Source organism: Saccostrea cucullata, unplaced genomic scaffold (genome assembly GCF_032062105.1).
Source record: "Saccostrea cucullata isolate Sc308-1 unplaced genomic scaffold, CSIRO_AGI_Scuc_v1 ctg183, whole genome shotgun sequence".
In the NCBI taxonomy this organism is placed as follows: domain Eukaryota; kingdom Metazoa; phylum Mollusca; class Bivalvia; order Ostreida; family Ostreidae; genus Saccostrea; species Saccostrea cuccullata.
Window position 1 is genome coordinate 30,633 of NW_026929981.1, and position 23,399 is coordinate 54,031.

A 23,399-nucleotide genomic window follows, 5' to 3' on the forward strand; every position below is an offset into this window, starting at 1 on the left:
TGCATCGTTTTTTTTTCATGCCCCCCCCCCCCCCCCCCAAAAAAAAAAAACAGGTTGAATGTTGATTATACTGAACCATGCTTTTTAAAAAGTAGGCTTAGCGGATTTGCATACTTAGTTTACTTTCTGCCTTTTATATGAATTTATACTAATTAAGCTACAGAAAGGACCGTGATTGCACATGTACATTTGAACATGAAATTGAAAAAAACATCACAGAGTCGGACACATCGGTTTCCTATTTGAATATCTAACCAAATAAGACGTTAAATGTGACCTTACAACAAAACTTTATGCTGAACGTAATGACTTACTTATCTTTTGTCAAAATAAACTGAGCTATCGACAAACAAGTTTAGAAAGAAGGATATCAACAACTGCATCAAGAGTCAACATTTTGTAAATTCTGTGGTCGACTATATGACCGAAGAGAGTCAAGAATTCGTAATTTCGTCGATTCGACGATTTTACGACTTAGTCATCAAATATAATCTGTCATTAATTCAAATGCAGAATGACGTTTTCTTGATACAAATTATAAGGCAATTATTTGAACACTTAACTATCTACTTTGTTTTTGTTCATAAAAGGGGCACAAAGCGAGTGTAAGCGGTCGATAGGGGATGCTTTATTTTCCAAAGCACCCAGTCCCATCTTTGATAATTTTTGAGGCCCGTGTTTGCTCTGCTCCATATTTGTATTGTTTCAATGGAGCCTTGACCTTGATTACTGTTTGTATTTCCATATTTTATATATTACGCGGTGGGAATCAGTTCTAGTCAGTATTCTTTGCAAACATAAAATCTACGTAAGATGATGGTGTATTATTAGACTATACATTTCAACACATCACTGAAGAGATATAGAGTGAAAACTTTCGTATCGTGTAGTGTTTCATTCTTCTTTTTATCTCTTAGATATATCTGTCATAAATGAAATATACCTGATTCAATTCTTTATCAACTCGCAGAGTCAGCAACCGTAAATATAACACAGTAAAAATTGCTGACACAGAACCCATTCTATGCATGTTTAATTCAGCAAATTTTCTGCTGAACACAATTTCTTTAAATGACTTTGAACAACTTTTGGCAAATTATTTAACAAGTGAAGATATTACTTTCCAGATGCACAGCCTTCAAATCATGCATTCATAAAAAACACCAATAAAGTTGAACCGTGTTGATAATGTTGATGCAATTTATTCTATATAATTTCTTCCCCATAAAGTACGCCAAAGAAAAAAAATAACTGCAAAGATAGTTATTTAATGTAAAAAAATTAAGTATAAAGATTACTGCATGAATTCAAATACCAAAGTCATAGTGCCGTATCAATGAATAATTTTAAGCGTAGATTTTTTTAATGATGTAGTATTTATAAAAAAAAATATGGATAAATCCAAAACTAAGTCTAACAACAAAATATATTATTTAGCATCCCCCCCCCAAAAAAACAAAAAAAATATTGAACAGTATTTTTGTATAGATCCATTTTAGTGGTATAATCAGTGTACTTGTAGAGTCTTTACCTTAGAAATAAGTACGACTTTTTATTAGTTTTCCTCTCTTTTTTCATGAAAAACTCATTTCATTAATGACACTGAATATAACCCATCTAAGTTTTAAAATCAATATTTCTAATATTGCATTGCGTCATTTGCATTTACACAATTATCCCGACTATATGCAATGTTTTAATATACACTTCAATGGACATATTGAACAATCTGCACGAACATATTAGCAATCGGAATTCAAGGCTTAAGAATAATCGTAACTGTCGCATGAACGGGATCAAGATAAGCTTTCTTATTTCTAATACCACCTGTCAATATCATAACACAGCTAATCCAGCCGCTCAGTCGGTTCGCAAAAATCGACCATGTCCAAAATTTATTATCTATTTAGTGACCTCTCCGTACTGATGTAAATTTACTGATACGATGTACAAGCTCTTTCGAAAATGAACTAGAACTCCCTTATAATGCCTTGTGTACACCTTTTTTGTCATTTAATGAGGAAGATGTTCCGTTCTAAACATCAACAAGAAGATTAGATAGGAACCAATGTATAAGACCTGTGCGAACTGCTGCCTAAAAATTAAACATGAAATTCAAAAGGTTTAAAAAGATTTGTACAAAAACATTTTCATTATGTATAGTATATTCTTGCTTCTTTACCACAATCATTTTTACGATTTCAGGTTTCAAATACTTAAGAGCACTTCTCAGAAAACTCTTGTTCGAATATATAAATAATATTTAAATAAAAATGTTTATGAACAGTTTATTCATTAAAAATTCAAAACACTCAATTTTCAATAGGGTCTTGCTTTCTTTGAGTCCTTGCTCTTCATTTTTAACTTGACCTAAAATAAATAAAGAGTTATTTCAATCACTGAAAAGTCCAAATATAGACTGGTATGTTTACTTAACTGAATCAATTTTTCTATTTTGAGATTAACATTGATATGTAAAAGCTTTCAAACATAGCAATTATGTCCGCTTCGTTGTGCTCTGAGGTTTGTCACTCACTTTTTTGTTGTGCGCCATCTGCTGAACACAGTCGCTCCATTTACATAATAAAGAGTCCTCCCCTCCCGTCACCAACGTGTGGGTCTTCAAAAAACACGAAGAAACAAAAAAGCTCAACTATTTGTTCCGCAGTTAATCTTACTGAACAAGCTCCTTCGAGTACATTTTTACTTTGATATACCTCCCGCTTTTTGATAATTTTTTTCTACTCATTTATGCAGCTCAAAACGTTCACGTATAAAAGAATAAAAATTTTGTATCCTTTTTCATATACAAAAGACATCATGAAGCAAGAACTTTATAAATAGCTGTTGAAACTTAAGAGGTATTCCAAATATATTTTTTTTCAGAATTTAACTTTTTCATAATTAAACACTAACTTTTGTAGAAAATAGGTTTATGTTATAAAAATCATATACCGCATCATCCCAGTGCAAACATCGCACGGTTGCTTTGTGGCCTCCTTTAAGACTTTTGACGACGTTGACTGGATCGTCTTTAGTCATAATTTTAAGGTCGCCACTGTAAACAAGCAATACATCATTAAGTTAACAAAATCATGTTCTTTCTATTTACATGCAGATGTAGAAACAAGAAGAATCAGCCTGCCAAAGTGACGTCATCAGCTTATCTTCACGACAGTGATGGATTGTTTAGTCTGCGTAATAATTTTTGTAAGCTGTAATACTTCATTCATAAATCCTAGGCAGACAAAATATACTACTTCAAACATATGAATGTGATTGCGCAAAAAACAAAACAATTTTGCAACAAATTGTTTTCTTCTTTTTTCTCGTATTCTTGCAAGATCTGTTTTTCTATAACAAGATGAATTGCAATTTCCAATCAAACATCATTCCTGGAGAATTATTTTAATGAAAGATTAGATTCCGGTAAATCTTATATCTGTGGTGACTAACAACAAAGTAAAAATCACTAGAATCTTAATCCATAACTATAGCATCCCACTTGGCGGATAATTAACGGTTCTTTGATCATAAAGGCATTGCCAAAACACCAAGGTGAATAAACTCTAAACAAGCAATTAATATTGTCTTTGAATTCATAATTTATGACATCTCTTGCTATTGTGAATGGATTTCGATGTAAACTCATGTATATAGGAGTGTTGCATCTAATTCCAAACCTCAAACTGGTCGAGAAAAAATACTTTGCTTTAACTCTCCTTCGAGCATTTTTCGCTATCGGGATACCACCAGTTGCCGGAGGAAGGTTTCAATTTACATCTATACTCAGCACTAATGATAGATAATGAGCAGTTAGAGGTCTTTTCATAATAGTTACTACTACAATTGGCATTGGTTTAGACGGTCTTTTCGAAACGCCTGTCAACCGTTCGAAGTTGAATTCGAAACCACAACGTAAGGATACCTAATTGCGCCAAACAATGCACCATGCCAGCGAAAAAAAAACTAATATTAAAGATTGATTTATTGATTGTGTGTTGTTTAGCGTCCCATTCCAGAACTTTTCACTCATTTTAAGATTGCCTTATGCCGAAGAAGTGCTTGAATTTTATTTCCATAATAAGGGCCATTAGGCAATGAAATTTTCTTATCACCCAAGTGCCTACCATGACACACACATACTTAATTTGTTAGGTCTCCTCCGAAAGACCCGTTACTTTCACTTTTTATATCGGTCCTTCGGCGAAGAAAAATTCAATACTTAAGTTTACGACTTAGGTGTTATATTGTATAGAATTTTTCTCTATTGTGGACCAAAAACTAATTGAATATTAAACTAAATACATGTTGATTTTGTGGCTACTTCTGTACCCAATGGAATGTACTTTTTTAAAAAATAAATGACCACTTATAAATATATTTCTTTAAATTTGCTACATCTCATTTAAGAATTCCATAAGAACATCATACAATATGATCAAAATAACATTGTGTATTGAATGTTGTTTGAGGTAATCCACACTCTGGAGTACTGGGAATTTTGGGGTTTCGTTGAAATTATACGAAATCCCTGTCTTCTTTGTGTATATTTTTCACTTCATAAACCAATGAATATACTTCTTACGAATGTAATTTAAGTTTTGTAATAATATTTTTTATCTATAACAAATACAAACAAAATGAATTTAACTTTGTTTTTTTCGACTTTTGATGAAGAAAATTTGGGAAAATAATACCAATACAATTCTCCATCATGTACGATTACACTTTGGATATTCTCATGTTTAAGTTAAAATGCAATTTTACTAAAAAACATTATCTAAGCTTTAACGAAAACCTACCAGTTAAGTATTATCATGTTGTAAATTTTGAATTTACTAGGTGGACGTAAATGCAAAACTTTTTCAACATGATAGCAAGTTATTATGCTGTAAATTTTGCAAAGAAAGATGGCAAATACATTACAAAACCAGACAGTGCTAGAATGTGTTAAGGGAGATGTGGATAACATACAAGCGGATGTGTATCTGAAGTGAAAAGTGCAAGTACAACCTGTGAGTGCCCATCACGAGATACAACTTGTCTGTGTATAAGCAATCCACCATGTAGTCCACTGTCTCTGTACCCTTGTTAAAAAAATAAAGAAATCATCAGCATTATAAATACTTTATTCTCAAAATCATATTGACATTGATAAATTGTTTTCCAAAATGTATTGTTTTGTAAATTTCTAAGAATTTTTTTCCAATTTGAAATTAAAATTTATTCTTGCTTTGCAATTTTAAATAAGAAATTTAATTTTAATTTTCTTTCTCTATGTAAATTTATAAGGAAATGGATAAATTGTTTCAAGATTTATTCAAGACATTTACCATGTATGTTACATTTAAGAAATTTATCTCCATTTAACTGTTGTTCTTTGACAATTTCGATTATTAAATGCACTTAATTTCAGTTTTTGCTTTAAACTCTTATCTACAATAATAATATGAACATGTGTTAGAACATATTTGAAATCCAAAGATGTTGGAAATCCACTTTAACTCGTTTTTAAGCAAGACTGCAATATTCTACCGAACCTTGCAATTTATAATCCCTTTGTGTAAATTACCTAGACTTGAATGAAACGTTATCAAAAATTACAATAGTCAAGTTCATGTCCGTTGAATACAGTTGCTACAACTCAAAGACCAACTTAGAGTTTATGTTGGCAGACCGTTAATAAATTTACTTGACCTACATGACAACTTTAGAACAGTGTAAAAGATGGCTATCTACCCCTAACAGACAGGATCATAAAGGCATATTAGATAGAAGTAGAATTCACATATTATGTATCCTTCCTGGGAAATTCTTAACATTTATTTTTGCACTTTACTGAAATAGTTTAGTTCCATTATAGTACATAAGTCATGCTGTGAGAACCGATTTCAAGGTATTCGATGGAGTTCGACGAAATAACATGGTTCACTTCATGTACACAATGTTCAGCTGACAAGGTTCAAATAAATTTGTTTCCTCAATCCCAGATCGCTGACCGATTTCTAAACAAAAAGAATTTGAAAAAGGACCCCTTCAAGCCTTTATGCCGTGAGTATTTGTTAAATCATACAAATGTTCCTGCAAAGAATTTACTTGACCATTTATGTCTGACGAACATACTAAACCTCGATAGGAATCGAACAATAGAATAGAATTAAGAACCTTTTCTGATGCACTATCCCAGTGGAGAGTCTTCTACCTCTCTTTTCTTAAGCTCTAAGGCATTACGATCATTAAGAATAAAAGAGCATCTACTTGTAAACGTTAGTATATTCTATTATTATGACATTTCTGCTTTTATCATTTCATCCTAAAAGTTCAAGATGAAAAAAGAGTCAAGGCCAACTTAAAGGGAGATTAGTAAAGATAACGCCCAACAGCTGACAAAACCCTTCGTTATTCTGAACTTCATAGAGCTCCCAGGGGGACCAACCTCTCATTATCAGAGAGATTGTTAATCTGCTAATCCCCCAACAGACTCCAAAGAAAATTGCCAAGAGCCAACATAAAGAGAAGACCTCCAGCAGTACTGAATCAGCCTAAACCTAACAATATGTACCGACTTAACTCTATATATGCTTGAATGAAACACAGAAACACACCGTCAATGTGTATCACAGAGTTATTAAACTCAAGAGAAATGAAGTGATCCTTGCAGACAGACTCTGTTGCCATTTTTAATTTGCAATTCAGTTGCCGTTTTTCTGTGATTAAACGTTATCTAAGCTAAGATTTGTTTCCACCATTCTTAGTGTTATTACCCTTGTAAAATAAATGTCGACATCATTGACAGATGAGTTAAAAATGATTAAAATTTCAATCCCAAATTTTATCAAAAAACAAACATAGGCTGACACTTGTACTCTATGACATTATCCGGAGTGTTGGTGAGATTCGCTCTATTTATACCAAGAGTACACGAATGTTAACCAAAATAAGATTTGTTATTCTCTCAACTGATTGCATGTTTCTGTTTCTTCGTCACGTTTACGATCAGATTATACAATGATAAAGAACGGAGATCTAAATCTTTCGCTGCTTTCATTTTAAAATCGATGATATCTAAGTCAACAAAATGTTAAAATGACGAAATCAGTTTCAAGGTTGTTTTTCTACGCTTCAATCATAAGAAATAGTATAGTATTAATAGTTATACTACTACTTCTACGATCAGTAGTAGTAAATTTTGTTAATCATGTTAATAGTCGGACAATATTAAACTGGCGTTCTTCAACCGAATGGTAAAAGCAGATAAAAACAAAAGAAAAGGTTGAGTAAATGTACTTTTACTTGTCGCTTTTCTTGAAAAGTATAGTTTTCCGGTCAAACAAGCGACCTAATTACAGTAAAATATCTGTATCTGACTTTATATAAGGATACAAATATACAAACGAAACACAAAAATAAAAAGAAACTTAATAATAATTACTGAAAGAAAAAAAAGAATATATACTTTATCTATCAATAATCAATGATGAAAAAAAAAGAAGAATTTATACATAATGTTTAGAATACAAATTACTGAAGGTGGTTTACTTTATTGCTAATGCGGAAGTAAATAAATCCTTAGATCAGCAAAACTGCAGTGGATCGCATGAGAATTATGACGTAATTCTCTGACAGAGTACCGACTTTTAATCACAATTGTTGATGCAAGCCGCTGACGCGTTAAATATATCGTCAAAGTAATTGTTTGTTGAGCACTTGTAAATGTTCTGTGTTCTTGATTGAAATCCTTACGCTACCCGTTTAATTGATTCTGTCATGGATGTTATTTACCCGCAAACGTGTACCTTCACTATAGAAAAGCAAAATTAACTGAATACCTGAAAGGTGTGATATTGGCACGCTTAGAAAGTCCATTAGTTACTTAGGAAGTATCGACTATGACTGAAGTACAATTATCGAGGGGTTTATGACCTCTGTTATTGAAATCACTGCCATAACTTACTGACGGAATACCAACTGGTTAACGATACCCAACGCAGTTATTAACCTCCAAAGAAAAGCCTAAAAATAGGTTATTTAATTAAAACAACTCATATATGTATTACATATGAATGGTACAAGCCTGATGGAGTTTTTTTTCCGAATTATAATATTGATATTTAAAAAAAAAATAAGCAAAGAGTTTTATTGTTTTTTAAATTATGATGTTTTTAAATAACCAGTTCACTATTATTTCCCTTTAAAAGCATATTGAAAAGCATTGCATAAAATGATTGCGAATTTACTTCATCTGAAAAAAAAATCTAATATTAACCCCATTTGATTGAACAGAGCAATTAATCTAAAAATAAAATCAACATTAACTTTTTTTTACAAATACAGCAAGGCAAATACCCGTAGATGGGACATTAACACAATAGAATGTCCCATCACATAATTCAGTATCCATTTTTACATTTACTGCAATCAGATAATAGTAGACACAAAGAATAAAAAGCAATTAGAAGTATAATACAGAGAATTATTGACTCAATGATTTATAATTCTGATTATACTATTCTGAAAGATGTTGCTATTAAGAGAGAATATGGAAGAGACATCGACTATCATTTCCCAATAATCTATATTCTCGTGTAAGTTTTATTGTCAAAGTCGTTGAAACAATATTCAGTGTTGTTTAATTAGTGCGAGCCCTATCTTATTGACTCTGTCATAATGTCTATTTCAAAAACTCCAATCGTTGATTAATTAATGACAATGTAAATATATAAACTTTAAGAAATAACACTGGGGAGAGGGGAGGGGAGGGGAATCAAATTCTCAGGAAATCCTACATTGAAATTTGTTTTTTAGATGCTGTCGTAAAACAGAATACCCTCATTAAGGTGTCTGCCTCTAAATGTATACTCGCTTTTATATTTTGTGTACAAAGAAATGAGCCAAAGTAATTATAAAATCATCCTTTAATTGATTTTAGGTCATTAGTCACTCAAAGGGGAAAAATAAGAAATTCGAAACCTAAATGCACATCTACATCCCAGACGTCTTCCAAAATTGTTCAAGATGATACAATGTTTGAGGAAGAAGAAAGTGTGACAGACAGACGTGCAGATGAACGAACAAAACAGGATAAAAACAATGTACCCGAACTTTCTTTCATAGAGAGTTTGGTTGTATTTAAGTCATCAGCATCATGTTTATCAAACAAAAAAAAATATTGGTACATGCATCTCTAACAACAAAAGTTAATTTTCTCCAAGCTAGATGCGCATCAGTCTGTAACGCTTTCATTTCATTTTTTAAATATGAAAAATTCAATATAAAAGTGTAATGAATAGCAAAAAAATATATAAATAATAAGGAATTCTAGTAAAAATAATGATTTCCGAAAAGCTCTGCATTCAAATCAATTATATTTCCTAACAAGTCTTTCGACAGAATTTAAAAATTGACCTTTATCGGCAATAACAGTTAGAGACAATTTGTCAAAAGTCCACGTTAGCGCATGGTTGTATTTCATTCTGATACATGCTCAGAGATAGAAATCTTATACGGTACAATAGTTCAAGCAGAGGAAGCCCCGTGGAACACGTAACTTAATAAATCAATGTACAGTGCCGGAATCTTATATAAAAGATTCGTAAGATAGTACGAGATTCGGATGAGATTGAGAAAAATTTATAATGGCTCCTGACCTTAAGATAATATTTTCAATAAGTCGGTTTAAAATACGGTCACGAAGAAGGATTCTCTAATATTTGACTTCTAGACGTTGTCAGTGTGTCAGAAGTTTATGAGGTGCTGTCCTTTGTTCAGGGTTCTTTCTAGAACAACTGACATATTGATCAAAATAGAGCAGCAAAAATACTCAATTCTATATCGTTAAAATTTTAATGAAAAACTTCTCTCGAAGAAAATTGAACTAAAATTGTTATGATTAAATGTATGACAAGCAATCCTTTGCTAATTCTATCACTTTCTTTTGCATATTTTTTTCATATGTGAAATTAAGTAAGCGCTCAAAAGTTTATGCTCAAAAGATGTACATACTTTAAGGAAAACGTATTATTATTGTGAAAAAAATTGTCCTTCCCAAATTTATAGTTTATTTTTCATCTATCTTTAACTGATGATAAGTACTTCATTTCCAGCTAGCAACAAACAGACAACTCTATCTTTTGATTTTTTAAGACCATTCGAGTGGTCTTTCCTATTTGCTTACCTGAAGTTTTTCTCTCATATCTCTTCTTTCTACGATGTCGTCTCCCTTTAAAACACACAAAATAGAATATTTTATTGATATTTAATGTTATTGATAATGTTCATCTTCACAATACCAGGCATCATGTGTCCAGTTGTGGTTACAAATACTTGTGGCCGTGAGACCCATGATGAACTCCAGTCAATTTCGTTCAGGCTGACAGTGCAACCTATTTCTATGAAAAAATACCCAATTCTGATTCTTCTTCTTTCCTCTCAATGAATCACAATAAGTCTTATTGTTACATGTGCGCTTGTTGTTTACTTTCTATCTAAACTTATACAGACCCTTATTGGATTGGTGCTTTTCAACGAGAGAAGCCGGCAAAGGAAAGCAACAACAAAAAGGAAAAAACAAAACAAAAAACAAAACTCAAAGAAAAAAACAAAACAAAACAAGAAACAAACGAAGCAAAAGTTTGTCAGGGGTTCAATGGCCACAAGTCGACTCAGTACCCATAATGGTGTGAGGATGAATAATATTAAAAACATTCAATTTTGATTCCTTATCCCTGATAATCTTTAAAATCGTCACTTGTAGTCTGTGCATCAAAGCTAGATAAAAAGATATATACTCTTTTATTGACTTCTTGGTATACAATCTGATTACTTAGTATAAAGTTAAAACAATCATTTAGATTGATTTTCATCTTCGCTAGCCAAGGGTTTCTAATACGCTACTCTCCTCATAAGACGAGTAGCGTATCAGAGACCCTTGGCTAGCGAAGATGATTGATTTTAAAATCAGTACTCACTTCAACAGAGTCCCAGACCTGAAGCCAGTCGTCATGTGTGATACAGTATATCTCAGTTTGTTTCTCTCCTGTCCATCCTATTCTAGCCTGAAATCATAAATATTATACTGAACTGACTATCACTCATTTCATAATTATGTACAATGTAAAACATATTTGTAAAATACGTACATGTAATAAATGGACTATTGGAGAGTTGGTTGTAAAACAGGGACTGGTTTACTTAAGTTTTGTCCCCTTCGAAGGGAATTTATGCCAGTATCATTTCGAGCAAGACGTCCAACGGCTTTAACGGTCACCTAGCTGAGTATACATCCATGAGCAGAAAAAGATTTTCAAGGAAATTATAATTAAGCAGTCTTACTGTTATAATTATATATTACATAATGAAGCCCTTAACACAAGAAGCCATGATCCAGGGGACCAGGAGTGTCCCAATTTTGAGAGAAGGCATCATTGTCGTCATAACTATCAATTAGTTAAGTACGAGAAGTATAGAAGATACACTGTCCTAAAAGCAGAATCTTGACCCAGGAGCTAAGAATTTCACGGCTTTTGAAGTACAGGGCACCTTTGCTTAAGGACAGATGATACAAACAAATTTTTTCTTTAAAAAAGATTAAATATCATGTCACAAGTTTAGAAAAGTGGATGGTTCTTAGAATTTTTTTTGGAAAATGAAATAGATTTAGAAAATGTTAGTAATATTTCAATAAAAAAACAAATATAGACAAATCACATTCAGTAAAGGTTTACAGGTGAAAATAAATTTCAGAATATGTTATCCTGGCGCTAAAAGTGTAACATAAACCTTAGAAAAATATACCTAGCCAGGTGAATTTTAAGAGGAAGATCAAAATGACAAAAAATTGCCAATATCACATAGGCTGATTTTTACCATTTAGCTTTTCCTAATAAAAAGCAGTTTATATTACACTTTTCATGAAATTTATTTTCACTGTAAACCCTGAATGTGATTTGTCTATATTTGTTTTTTCATTGAAATATTACTAATACGGCTTTTGAAGTACAGCTTGTGACATGATATTTAATCTTTTTCAAAGAAAAAAATTGTTTTTATCATCTGTCCTTAATATAATCATGTAATTAGTTTCTCTTGGAATGAAATATGCGTCGATAACAAACAATTCTTAAAAGTCCATTAAGCAATACAAATAAATACAAATACAATACAAATAAAGAGCAGAGCAATTCCAAACATGGACCTCTAGAACATCAGAGGTGGGATAAGATGCAATTGGGAATTTTCAAAGAATTCTTGCATTTTCACTATATAACGAATAGAGTCCCGCCTTAACACGAAATGTCTGAACAAGGAAACTTACATTTGTTTTAACAAAAAATTCCTAGCTCATCCAAAAATGCATTTAAGGTAGGATGCTTCTCACATTTCTTGTTTTAAAAATTAATGAAATTTTCACAGAATCAAGAGGACAATATCACTAAGTGATGGTATCAGTGAGATTAAATTTGACCGTTTAATATTAGAGGCAAGGTCAGGTCAAGGTCATTACCTTTTTCCTGGACATTAAGAATAAAAAAATTAGTGTTTCCAATCATGCGATCCCTACTTGTAATTCAAAAGATTGAATGTTTTTCTTTTTGCATAAAAAGATACAACCTTATAGGGCCTATAAGATGATATTACCAAATTGACATGGATAATTTAAATAAAATGGATATTTGCTAATCCGAATTTCCTCTACTTTTCTTAAATTTTTAGGATTTATTAGTTATTTTTATATGCTTCCTATATTTAACTTTTTCCAATTTTCACATATAGTAAAGTTGTCACATAAAGGTACAAAATGATACAAAAACTAAAAGTTTTGATCGTTTACTAAGAGAGAAATAACACTTTTTACGGATTTTTGGCTCAAATCTGTACTTAGATTTGAAGCATTTAAAAGCCAACTTCTAGTATGTGTGAAAAATCTTATTTATTTGATATATTTTGAAACTTTAGTCCCTTATTATTAATTTAACTTACATTTGAAAATTTTGTCTAGTCTTTGATTGCGTAAAAATTATAACTTAATTCAATGTTCTATAATAATTTTGAGAGGCAGGAAAAAAGAAGAAATTTTCATACGCCACCATTCCGCCAAAATATAGTCTCTGCTAGTTTTCAAACGCAGTTTACCATTTCTATTTAAAGTTGTATAATTGTGATGAGGAAAGAAAAATGTGGTCTTTTAAACCTCTTACATCTAAATACTTGTATATGACATATCAACAAATGTACTTTGAATATTCCATCTAGCCAGAAACCAGAGAAGAATCCTACCTTAATACATTTACATGTGTTATTTTTTTTAATCTACAAGGGACAGACAAGATGATTTTCGTAGAAATAATGTATTAAGCGCTTTTCTCAGATCAAAACCCTATGTAATTTTGAATACGGCACTCCTGCTAATCATTACCATGCAATATGTCTGCTAAATGTACAGAGAGAAAAAAGCGCTTTTCAAAGAGAATTTATTTTTTCACTTTAGTTATATTCAATGAAGCCCCACCCTAACTCAAGAACCCTGACGCCATTTCACACATTCGGAAGAGGGCCCGGTGTACAGGGACAAGATATCTTCTCAAGCCTGACAGTTCAACATTGTATCATTGGGACTAAAAAGAAGGTGAATTTAATCATGCCAATAGTGTTTTACTTTTTGATGACCGAAAAATGTTAACGATTAATTGACAAGAATATTTAAACAATTGCTGATTGAATGCTTGTTATTCGTAAATCCTTTTCACCTAAAATCTACGAGTTTTAGAAATAGTTTAACAATAAGCTCGACTAAATACAAGCAAAAGAAAACGATCAAAATGAAATTTTTAAAAAAATCATGAGAAAGCAATGTCTTTGAAAAGGAATATGTCTGAACATGTCAAATCTTAAAACATGAATCAATATATAATATGTTCCAAAGTGAAAGCAGTAGCTCATATATATGTCTCCTCCTTCAACAGTACATCTTATCTCCTAAAGACATTGAAATGCTTATTCAAAGCAATTTTATTGCTGAAATTAACGATTCTTGAAAAGTGAGCACTTCGGGATGAATAGACCATTGGTGATATTCAAAGAGTTCCTGCATTACGTTGAATGCTCACTTTTGACGTGGAGTTTCAAGTTGAATGATGATTTATTTACAATCAAAGTACAGCCATTAGATGTCCACGTACGAGTAACTATGATAACAAATTGATTTTGTGGCATTAGGTCCGACATGTTAATTTTCCATAATTGCCATAGGCCGTTGTTATTTGCACATTAACGATATAATTCATAATTCAATACTTGCATCACTTAAGGTATTGCTTTTCCCGTTACTATCAGGGATTATGAACTCTAAATATGTTTAAGCTTTAATTTTCTTTTGGATACCTGTGATGAAACTTCACAAGATGGTTGATAAAATGTTTTTCAATGAAACTTCAACATATTCTTCCGTTTACGGCAATGATACAACACAAGCAAATCAACCAGGTGGTCGAAACATGTCAGAAGAAAAAGTTCATGTAGTGAAAGAAATAATGCTTTTCTTTCCCAGTTGTTCTACTGCACAACTGAGTGACACGGTATGGTACTGCACAACAGATCTTGTTTCATTTGTCCTTGGAATAACTGCTTCTTTGTTAGCTCTGATTGGATTCGTCACCAATGGACTGTCCATTTATAGAGTCTTTTCAAGCCGTGTGAATCCAACCGCCACAGTGACAATGATGAAGATTTTGACAGTGGCAAACTTTATTTCGATGATAATAACATATATATTTTTTTAACGTTCATGTAAACCATGTTGAGAAAAACGTTAAGTGTCTACTAAAATGCAAAATTGCAGTTATCATTTCTTCTTCCGCCATAACAATATCCGGTTTCTATGTTGCTCAGTTAGCAGGTTTACGACTTTTGCTTCTCAGATATCCTTTGAAATCTTTGAAATACATCAAACCCAAGACCGTCTTCATCGTTTCCATTGTCCTTTTCCTCGTCGGTTTAGCAATCTGTGCTTTACTACAATTGCGCACACTGTAAGAAATGTGTTTAGAATTCAAACACTTTTCTAAACACTTTTTTGTCACCTTCTTTTTTATATGTTTAATTTCTAAACTAGTTTCTAAACACAAATGGAAGCACATAAGTGTTTAGATTCTAAACACTTTCTAATACATGTTTAGAAATTTTACATGTTTAGGAATTAAACATATAAAAAAGAAGGTGACAAAAAAGTGCTTAGAAAAGTGTTTGAATTTTAAACACGTTTCTTAATTACGTGCTTAGAAATTGAACATATCTAGATTTAACATATTAAAACAAGTGTAACTGCAGAAAAACTATAAACAGTTGTTATAATTTTGGCACAAAGAGCATATTACTTAATACACATAATATTGTCAAAATATTAACTGATATAAATTATTCATCATAAGGCCTCTGATTGTTTAGATATGTAGATGTTCTTTTTACACAAATTTAATATTTTGATCTCTATAAGTTCAATCAGCATGACATACATTATATTTATAACGCAGGTATGAGCAACAAAAATAAAAATAAGCTAGCAATTTTATATCAAAACTTCCTTTAATCTTTTTAATAATGCATTATTAAAGATATTTCAATTAAAATTATAAAATATTTATTGTATATAATATTATGAATATGATTAATTACAGTGTCAATCGGTTGCAGAGTGTTCCATATGTCAGTCATCAAAATGTCAAACTTGATTAACTTCAGCAGTCCTAAAGCACCACATAGCACCACATGATAAAATATCCCATCAGTATTAAACTGTCGAAAAGTAATCCATTTCAAATGCACAAGGATAATCACAAAATGACAATTTTAGGTACATGTATTCAAATCCACCGAACATTTTTGAATTAAGGGTAACCCAATACACTTCATAAAAATACGTTTCTTGGTGTTGATCATGGAACAACAATTTGCACTTGAAGATGACGCCATGCACAGATGCAGGTACTTTGATACATACATGCTTTGAGTTCAATCTGGACTACTCACAAAACCTGAAGGAAAGAAAGTCAGATTTAAGTAAAAGTACCGTATGCTGCCCATTGAAGATGACATCAGTTTTTCAAGTCGAATTGGAACTATACTTAAATTAAAATAGTTATTTTTAATGAAATTCAATATACTAGTAACCTCCTATCCTACAAGTCTATAAACGACCTCAAAGGCACTGTTTACATTGCTCATCGTGGTTTAATAATGCAAATCTTAATAAAAAGAAAACATACCTTTAATATATTGCAGTAAAAAGATGCCTTTCAAATGATTTTCAATATTTCTTCATGGTTATCCGTTGGATTGTCAGTATCTCTCCTTGATACGTCTCTTCAGCCTTTTGTGATTTACTTTGTTTCGATGGCCGCTCAAAATAACGTTCAAATATACGAGTATCTGTGTCATTTCCGGGAAGATAACTCTGCATTTTACAGCAGAACGTGTTTAATTTCTAAACACATTTAGATATAAAACATGTTTAGACATAAGTGTTTCGTTGTTAAACATATTTCTATACATGTTTAGATCTAAACACGTCATGGAAGTGTTTAAATCCTAAACACAATTTTTACAGTGCACGGAAAACCTGTTCGCTGCAAAGGACATTTTAGCAGAATATAAGTTAAGGCACATCAAAAGACAGATCCTGTATGTTATTCCCATCATTTTGTTGATAATATTTCATATTCTGAAAAGGCGTGCCATAAATAATACACTAGGAGCAGGAGTTATCACCAAGAAAATGACAATAACTGTGTCTATGATTATAGCTGTCTACGTTTTTTCTTGGTTACTTAACTTGATTCCATTGATAATGCTCTTTTGTTTTCCGTTGGAAACCGCCAAAAAATCCGCCCATATTATATTCTATATATTATTATTGGCATGGATTTTTAATTTTACTTTTATTCCCATTATATTAGTATTACGTTCCAATTTTAGAGATCCAGTTAGAAGAAATAACACCAGTGGACAATATATACCGGCATCTGGTACAAGTGTGTAACACTTTATGGCAGTATATACCAGCTATGATAGCTTATATGTCTTCTCATACATTAGTACATCTTATCTACTAAAGACAATGAAGAGCTTATTTTAAGAAATTTGATTGCTGAAATTAACAATTCTTGAAAAATGAGCACTTTGGGGTGATCAGATCATTGTTGACATTTTAATAGCTTCTGTATAACGTTGAATGTTCACTTTTGATGTGGAGTCTGAAGTTGAATGATGATTTATTTGCAATTAAAGTACAACCATTAGATGTCCACGTGCGAGTAACTGTGATTACAAATTGATTTTGTGGTATTATTTCAGACATGCCAATTTCCCACAATTGTCATGGGCCATTCCTATTTGCACATTAACGGCATAATTCAATACTGGCATCACTTAAGGTATTGCTTTTCCCGTTACTATCAGGGATTATGAACTCTAAATATGTTAAAGCTTTGATTTGTTTTGGATACCTGTGATGTAAGTTGGCCAAAGGAGTGATAAAATGACATTTTTCAACGAAACTTCAACATATACTTCCGTTTACGGCAATGATACAATACAAGCAAATCATCCAGGAGGCCGGAACATGTCTGAAGAGGAGGTTCATTCAGTGAAAGATATAATTGCTTTCTTTCCCAGCTGTTCTACTGCACATCTGAGTGACTCTATGTGGTACTGCACAACAGATCTTGTTTCATTTGTCCTTGGAATAACTGCTTCATTGTTAGCTCTGATTGGATTCGTCACCAACGGACTCTCCATTTATAGAGTCTTTTCAAGCCGTGTGAACCCAACCGCCACAGTGACAATGATGAAGATTTTGACAGTGGCAAATTTTATTTCGATGATAATAACATATATATTTTTTAACGTCCATTTAAACAATGTAGAAGAAAACGTTAAATGTTTACTAAAATGCAATACTGCAACAATCATTTCTACTTCCACCATAACAATATCCGGTTTCTATGTTGCTCAGTTAGCAGGTTTACGACTTCTGCTTCTCAGATATCCTTTGAAAACTTTGAAATACATCAAACCCAAGACTGTCTTCATCGTTTCCATTGTCCTTTTCCTCGTCGGCTTATCAATCTGTGCTTCTCTACAATTGCGCACGGAAAACCTGTTGGCTGCAACGGACTTTTTAGGAGATATTAAGTCAAGACACATCAAACGACAAATCCTGCATGCTATTCCCATTGTTTTGGTAATCTTATTTCATATTCTGAAAATGCGTGCCTTAAAAAATACATTTGGAGCAAGAGGGATCACCAAGAAAATGACAATAACTGTGTCTATGATTATAGCTGTTTATGTGTTTTCTTGGTTACTTAACTTGATTCCATTGATAATGCTCTTTTGTTTTCCGTTGGAAACCGCCAAAAAATCCGCCCACATTATATTCTACATATTATTATTGGCATGGATTTTTAATTTTACTTTTATTCCCATTATTTTAGTTTTACGTTCTAATTTTAGAGATCCAGTTAGAAGAAATAACACTAGTGAACAATATATACCGGCCTCTGGTACAAGTGTGTAACACTGTTTGGCAGTATATACATGTACAAGCTTCTAGTACAAATGTGTAACACGTTTGCAGTATATACCAGCTTCCAGTGTGTACCTCCATTTGGCAGAAAAGAACAACTTAAGATCATTTTAATTTTTCTACGGCCAATATTCGTGGAAAGACATTATTTCGTGGGCAACTCACATATACTGAAGATTCAATGAATAACCATGTTGACAAAATAATTATGCGTGTGGAGGTAAATTCGTGGATAAGGGTAACCCACGAAATTTACGAATATATAGCTCCCCAATGAAAATTAATGATTTCACAGTAGCATCTGGTACAAATATGTAACACTATCTGGCAGTACATATCAGCTTTTGATACAAAAGTGCAACACAATTTTTACCAGCCTCTGTGTATGGTGAGAAAATCAAACCAACCAGTTAAATTTTTGTAAACATTTTAAACTCAATAAAGTTAAGTAAAAATCTATTTTAAAATATTCCAACAACTGATTTCTTTGGAATAAAATTCAGAAATATTTGTTAATGTCATTGAATTGAAAAAAAAAATCTACATTAAACTGGAATAAACAGGATAAATTATAAAGACTAAAGACTATAAAGACTAAAGCATGACAAGATAAATGAAACTTGCAACTTGAAATATTGCTATAAAACTTGTTTTATCATCAGACTCTAAATCCATACATACATGTATTGATCTAACTCTGTGTATAAGCACACTGTAAATTAATTATCCCTTTCAAAATCTGTGTCAAGTAACAACTGTAACATATTGTGAAATAATTAAAACGGAGGACCATAATTATTGTTATTCTAACTGGGGACAATTCAACCATCTTGCTCCACTAAATTGCTGCAATTTGGTAAAGTAAAGGTAAACATGAAAATCAAACCTGTAGCAAAATAATTCATATATTAATATATCTAAACATTTTGGTTTGATTTACCATCTAAATTAAGTGTAACAATGTCAAGTGCAGGACTTAAATTATAAAAAATAAACCAATTTGTGGAAATGCTAGATATGATACTGCTTTCAAAATAATGGTTCCTAAAATTCCCTCGAAAATAAAATTATTAAAATTTTAATATTAAATAATGTTATCCTAAAAAACAGAGTTAGGGGCGAAAAAGAGAATTATTTAAAAGGAGGTATATTTTCTTTATAAAATGTGTATTTACAAATATATTTATTTAGATAAAGAAGCATTATCAAAAGGAACGTGTGAAAGTCATTTATAAAACCTTTAACTGGAAATACAGTGAATTGAACTATAAGACAACAAATTTTGACTTATAGTTTCAATTACATTAAATAAATAGTTCTGTATAATAATACTTATACATTCAGTGTGAGTGAATTTGTTTTATGGGCAAAGGTAAGCTCAGATATGGAAAACAATACAAACCACAGATGACTCTGCATTGAACGTCCATGAAATGGCATCATCTTCTGATGTCTGAGAAATGTCAAACACGCAGACTAGACCATCAGTTGACCCAGTGGCCAGATTATCTGGCTGATTAGTGTGAAATTTGACCTGTAGGAAAAGGCAATTTAAATCATTTTTTTTTTCAAAAACTTAGTTACTCGTAGCTATATGTGCATTTTTTAGAAAATAAGTATAAAATCAAAATCCTTGCAGCCAAGAATGTGAAAATAATTTCAAAATAACACTGTAATCCAACTTTTATTTGTGTCTGCATGAATATTATCTGCAAAGTTTCGCAACATGCATTAACTCACACGAAATAATTGCAGCGATCCATACCTTTTGCTTTGTATTTGTTGAGAATGTTTCCTCAGTTGCGAAAATTAATCAATGCAGAACGATTTCAATTTGACAAATTGCAAATAAAAGTTGATACAAATAATAGTTGGTTAACAGTAAATTCAAAAGAATTAATTTGTCCCATTAGTTTTTCTTTCAGAAGAAAAGGAGCCATTGTTGATATAAATAACTCTTAACTGCCTACCCTAGTGTAAAATCCTTACATTATGAGGCAACATACTATTTCAAGTTTCATCATGTAATTAATGAATTAATATAATACATGTACCTGTGTAATATCATCCTGATGACTTTCACTGTACGAGCCCATTACATCTGTTTTCCTTCTGTCCCTAGGTTATTCAATAAAATATAACTTAATTTTTGATATAGCATTCAAAATATTTTTTTATTGATTGAAATTTATGACTTGATTTTGTCTGTTATAGTGTTTTCTTTGACTTTTTAAAAGAAATTCTTAACATTATATATGTAAATGTTCAATGACATGTATTTATACTTTTGATTGACAAAATTCTATGAGCTAGTAAATCTTAAAACCAAAAGGGTATTCCAAAACAATATTGAAAGTACTAATTATTTAAAATGAGTGATACCAGAAGATAATGTGAACATCCTCAGCTGTAGTTAAACATTCTGTTCCAGCAGCAATCACTCTGTCATTACTGTTGATATCAAAACTGCTAAATCCTTTGATCTCTCCTGGTGCTTTATAAGATATATAGTTCTGGCACATATTTTATCAAGAACTGATATGTGCAAGTGCTTGAATATGTGGGCAAAGAGCAAATAAAATACATTTAAATAATATTATTACTGCTAAAAAGCACATAAACAGAACTGCACACTCTCTCACATTACTTAACCATACAAATTAAGGTACATGGAAAAAAATTAAGGGAAAACTTTAAAGATACCTTCATAATTTTGGACACATTTTCCTGACCGTTCATCCCAGCATCTGTTATGAGAAATCATTAGCTAAATGAAGTCTGTAAATATTTCCATTAAAGTGATAGCAGAAGTGTTTACACATATAATAATGTATTATGAATGCGTTGTAAAATTTAACATCTTAAATAAATGATACTTTCGAAACATTTATAAATATGATTTATTCTGGAGAAAAAAATCCCTGTAAATGAAGTTGAACTGACCTTGAAATGGAAGTTATTCATTTCTAAGTACTGTAGATTCCTTATTTTTCGCGAACACTTTTTTATAGCGAAATGGCTATTGAACAGCAAATCGCGAGAATAATAATTCGTGATTTGATGGTTGATCGAGTTAATTTACATGTATTTCGGCACCATATAAATAAATATTTATTTTATTTTATTTCGATAGTGATGCTTATAGCGAAATTACGCGATAATTAATTTCTCGCGTATAATTAGGAATCTACAGAAATCAGACACAGAAAGTAGAGATTTAAAAATTTACCTCACAGATTTTCTTACTTGATACATTTATCCAAAGCAGATGAAAATAGGACATTATCTTCTGTGTTTGCAAACTGAATCCCAGTTATGACATCGGTGTGGCCTGGAAAATTATAAAAACATACATAGCTTCATTTTTATGCATCATATAATGAATATTCATTTTCAAGTTAGTTGAAAAAAAGCAAACAATTTTTTCCCAAATAACGCTGGCCAGTAGCATATGACTTTGAGGACATGCTTTGAATCAATATGAAAACACACCTCATGGAATGGCTAAGAAAAGATATGAATTTACTTGTTTTTTTAAACCAAGTTACAAAATGATTGACTGAACAATAGCAAGTATGATAATGATTAATATCAACATATTTTCTGTATCTAGCAATTAACACTGATCTTAAATTATATTGACAGTCAAACTCAAGACAATTAATATCTACATCATGGACAAGGATATACTTAAGTTTACATCATCAACTGTTGGAAATTTTTTACCATATATCATTGTGTAACCAACAGCTATTGAACAACCTAACATAACAAAAATATGTCCTCGTAATGTGTTAATTAATTAATCAATAATTAAAGATTCTCATACCTGTCAGTTTACCAACCACAGACAAGTCAGCATGCTGATAAAGTCGAATGTCATGATTTGAACTTGTGGCAGCTACCAGTTTCCTATCTCCTTGTCTTAAGAATAAAATTTCATACATGTAGGGGGAAATCTTTTACTGAATTTATAATAGTTTGAAAAATGTACCCCCGGTACCTGAATTCTGCCATTACATAAAAATGAATGTACATGTATTTAATTATCAGCAATATGACCTTAATTTACATATGATACAAATCATACATGCATATCAGAAAATCAGATGAATCTTATTAGTTTCTAGCAAATAAAATATGAAATGGGAGAATGTCTTTGTAAACTGGTTAAAAGAATTTTATAATCCTTTTTGCAAAAAATAGAGGGGGGATTAGGAGGTAAAATGTGGAGGGCAATAGAGAGCACTCTGAATTTAAAGTCACCAATAATACTTTGTGAATCTATGAAAACAGGTGAGCTGTGAAATATCAATAATTGTTTGTTATATTTAATCATCTAATGCCAGAAGGACTGATTTTCATGTTATCATAATTGCTGTTGAAATCAGAAACTACATGTACTTACTTTTTTTGTACTGCAACATCTAATATGTAGTTCTCTTCCACCTTTTCTAGAGCTATAGCAGATTTTTCACTCAGATTTAGACTTTGAAGGTGAGAACTTAGATTGTCATCAACACTTGCCATTTTTTGTGCTGAAAAAAACCTCAATTAGGCAAACATGAGGCAACATTCATGATGTAGAAAAATAAGAATGCATTAGCATAGTTTATTTTTAATGAAAGGAGATCAAGTTTGTATACATGTATGTCTTACATACACTTGATTACTTGGCATTATACTGAATTATAACTAGGGATGTCAAAATTGTCAATAATTGATATCATGTCAACGAATATAAATGTTAAAATAAATACATCTTGCATTATAATATGTATATATCTTCATCAAGCAATATATACGTTTTATATCA

At 31.5% G+C, this 23,399-nt stretch overlaps 1 protein-coding gene across 1 annotated transcript; it reads right to left on the bottom strand.

Annotated features, from left to right (window-relative positions):
- Positions 1-2,268: 2,268 nt before the first annotated feature.
- LOC134282623 (WD repeat-containing protein 89-like) lies at positions 2,269-23,151 on the bottom strand. Its single transcript, XM_062765020.1, has 13 exons — positions 22,992-23,151; positions 22,413-22,507; positions 21,830-21,914; positions 21,287-21,330; positions 20,966-21,077; positions 20,638-20,701; positions 19,986-20,117; positions 10,971-11,057; positions 10,178-10,222; positions 5,017-5,090; positions 2,956-3,058; positions 2,537-2,620; positions 2,269-2,370 (listed from the first exon to the last, which is right to left on the bottom strand). Exons 1-13 carry the CDS (start codon positions 23,111-23,113, stop codon positions 2,320-2,322), a joined length of 1,098 nt encoding a protein of 365 aa, XP_062621004.1. The 5' UTR covers positions 23,114-23,151; the 3' UTR covers positions 2,269-2,319.
- Between the last annotated feature and the right edge of the window lie 248 nt (positions 23,152-23,399).

Bases quoted from the DNA above. Each gene is read 5' to 3' on its own strand.
- LOC134282623 (XM_062765020.1), bottom strand. From the start codon at position 23,113: ATGGCAAGTGTTGATGACAATCTAAGTTCTCACCTTCAAAGTCTAAAT. The intron at 21,078-21,286 runs GTATCTTTAAAG...TATCTTATAAAG, and splicing joins ATGTGTCCAAAATTATGAAG to CACCAGGAGAGATCAAAGGA. The intron at 10,223-10,970 runs GTGAGTACTGAT...TGTGTTTTAAAG, and splicing joins AGGTCTGGGACTCTGTTGAA to GGAGACGACATCGTAGAAAG.